Here is a 3,175-nt window from a genome sequence, read left to right on the forward strand (position 1 = left end):
ACACAAACACACGCACGCACACACACACACACACACACACACTCACGCACGCATGCACACGCACACACACAAACACACACACAAACACAAGCACACAAACACACACGCACGCGCGCGCACACACACACACACACACACACAATCAACACAAGCTAGAGTAAATAATGCAACAGGCTTTATTAGAACAGCATTTATTCCTAATGCTTTTCTTAGAGCAGGTTTATAAAATCTACTGCAAATGATTTTCAGCTCCTAATAACAGCACAGAGACAAAAACGGCCCACAATGCATTTGTCAGCGAGACCGCAGCGCTGAAGTGACAGTTCTGCTGTTGAACTTCTGTTCATACATCTGTCTGTGTTTTGTCTGGTTAGTGACGAATCTGTGAACAATAGACAGCAGAGTTTCCTGCAGCAAAAGAGCTGTCAGCTTTCAGTTTGATTAAACAAAATGAAATAAAAAATGTTTTCACAAACAAACAGAATCAGCATAGTCTGATTCACAAACAAATTACTCGTATGAGCCAATTCTTTCGGATTCACAAACATATGACACTTACGAGTTGATATTTTTCTGATTCGCAAACAAATGACTCTTATGAGCCAATTCTTTCTGATTCAGAAACAAACGACTCTTATGAACCTATTCTTTCTGATTCAGAAACAAACGACTCTTATGAACCAATTCTTTCAGATTCACAAAGATATGACACTTATGAGTTGATTCTTTCTGATTCACAAACAAATGACTCTTGTGAGCTGAATTCTTTCCGATTCTCAAAAAAATAAATTGTATTTTTCTACATTACATATTAGGGATGCACCGATAGGATTTTTTTGGCCGATACCGATTTTAGCAAACAATTATTGGTCGATTCCGATACAGATACCGATATTGGTCAATTGCATAAAGCAGGGCTAAAAAACTAGAAAAAAAAGATTGGTTCACTCCGAGCAGAATAGGTATTTGAACGTTTCTGTTCCTACATTCCTCTGTGAAAACGGTTTGAGTAGAAAACATACCGGTTAATAACGTTATTTTTAAAACTTTTTCTTTGCCAATAATAATAATAATAAAGTACAGCGTTTAATTTACTCAAAAAGAAAGAAAGAGTCTTGATCTCACTTAGTCATAGCCAATACAGCATCATCTTTCTAGATTTACCAAAGGCCAAATGTATTAAACAAAAGAAAAAACTGTCAACGCATTAAAAACATTAAAGTGTTTTTTTTTTCAAGATATTTAAAAATGTTTCAGCATGGATAAAAAAATGCTACTCCTATAAGTGTTAATTTTGAGAGGAAAAAAACAGCCTAAATTAGTAGGCTGTACGTTGCATTTTATTATTACATTCAGAAATAATATAGGCTAAAATACTGGTAAATTAAAGCTAAATTACAAACACAATTAGGCTATTTTAGTTCCCTTCTCTCCACAACAAATCCTCTAAAGTTGTGATAAATATAAACGTTTTTCTTTCGTTTTGTTAATCTGTTAATGATTTAAGTGAAATATATTTTGTCTATAGGCCTATACATTCCTTTTTATGTAGCCTATATAGCTTTATTCTGTTTTCTCCGTTCACAGAAACGCTGCAGGTGCGTGACGTGAGCTTGTGTGAATCCGTGTTCTACACTGGTTTCAAACAAAAAGCTGCATATTACCTGCCATTAATTTTCACTTAAATGTAGGTCTAATGCTTGGCGGTTCGTGACATATCCTCGGATAATCTCTAACACCGGGGCATTGCCATTGCGACTTACCTATGATGAATTTACAGCTGAGCGCGGGCATTTCACTCATTGGATGCATCAGCGTCACGTTTGCATAGGCCGTATGATTATTTTTAATGAAGAAATTTAACTATTATTATATTGGCTGAAAATTATTTTTTAAAAAATCTGATTTATGGAGATGGACTGATAAAAAGAATATATTAGAATATATATATATATATATATATATATATACAGACTTACATTGTTTTGGATTACAGATTTTGGATTTCTCTTTTTAATCACTCTATAAATTGAAAATACTGTCAAATGACAGAAGGAAAAAAAATCAATTTTAACCATATTTTTAGAAGTAAAATGTTATATAAATTTAGGCATATGATATATAATCAATTTGTGACCCTGGAGCACAAAAGCAGTGTTAAGTCGCTGGGGTATATTTGTAGCAAATATTGTCCTATCATAACAAAGCTTATTTATTCTGGGTCACATATTTATTCATGTCATGCATTTGGTGCTGCTGTCTGACCTCGGTTTCGTAAGGCTTGTCTCCACAGGATCTTGCCGATGACGGAGGTCCAGGCGTTCTTCACCTCTCCAGAAGAGGCCTGCAGGATGAAGGTGTCCTGTGATTTCCTCCGGCGAAACCAGATCTCGAAGCGCAGCCCGCTGTCTCCCACGCTCTCCGTCATCCCGATCTCAGCCGTCTGAGACGAGACCAAACACTCTTCATCTCACAAAACTCACTCTGCAGGCTGACACCAGACTCGTATTCTGTACCTTGAAGGACTGTTTGTAGATGTAGATGTCGTATCCTCCTTCAATCTTCTTGGTCTTGCTGAAGAGGATGAGATCCTCGAAAAGGAAAACGTGGCGCAGGTATTTTTTGCGTCCGCACCAAACGATGAACTCGTCCTGACAGCGAAGCTGACCCTGCTCCTTCAGATTGACCTGAGACAAACACAACACTGTGTATAAGTCTCTATCAAATCATGTCAACAGATGACCAAACTGCTAATATAAGCTAATTCAAATTCTCTGTGGAATTTTTGTGAAATACAGTAAAAATATTTGGATTACAGTAAGAATCATCAATAAAAATAATAGGAATAGTGAAAGAGATTTAATGATAACACCAAAAAATAAATATTTGATTAAAACTTAAATAAAAATAAATAATATTTTAAATTAATACTGTATTTTAATTATTAAATAACTATTTATTAAAAAAATTATATTTTTAAATAAAATTATTTTTATTATTTAATTACTAAATACTTTTTTTTAAAATTTACATTAAATATGATTTAATCAAATAAATAAATAAATAAACAATTATTTATTTAAATCAAACTTTCTCAAAAAAATTATTATAATAAACATTTTAAAATAATTATTTTACTTATTGCTATTTATTCAAATAAATAAATAAAAATACA

General features: G+C 33.6%; 1 protein-coding gene across 1 annotated transcript in view; it reads right to left on the reverse strand.

Annotated features, from left to right (window-relative positions):
* Window positions 1-3,175, reverse strand: part of LOC107707116 (pleckstrin homology domain-containing family G member 4B) — an 83,640-nt gene that overhangs the window by 19,360 nt on the left and 61,105 nt on the right. The window contains exons 20-21 of the mRNA XM_016511018.1: window positions 2,517-2,687; window positions 2,266-2,443 (exon numbers count right to left, since the gene is read on the reverse strand). Of these exons, the coding sequence (XP_016366504.1) occupies window positions 2,266-2,443; window positions 2,517-2,687 (349 nt within the window). The remainder of the gene's footprint in view (window positions 1-2,265; window positions 2,444-2,516; window positions 2,688-3,175) is intronic.

This window comes from Sinocyclocheilus rhinocerous, unplaced genomic scaffold (assembly GCF_001515625.1).
Source record: "Sinocyclocheilus rhinocerous isolate Xijiao unplaced genomic scaffold, SAMN03320098_v1.1 scaffold4310, whole genome shotgun sequence".
Lineage (NCBI taxonomy): Eukaryota > Metazoa > Chordata > Actinopteri > Cypriniformes > Cyprinidae > Sinocyclocheilus > Sinocyclocheilus rhinocerous.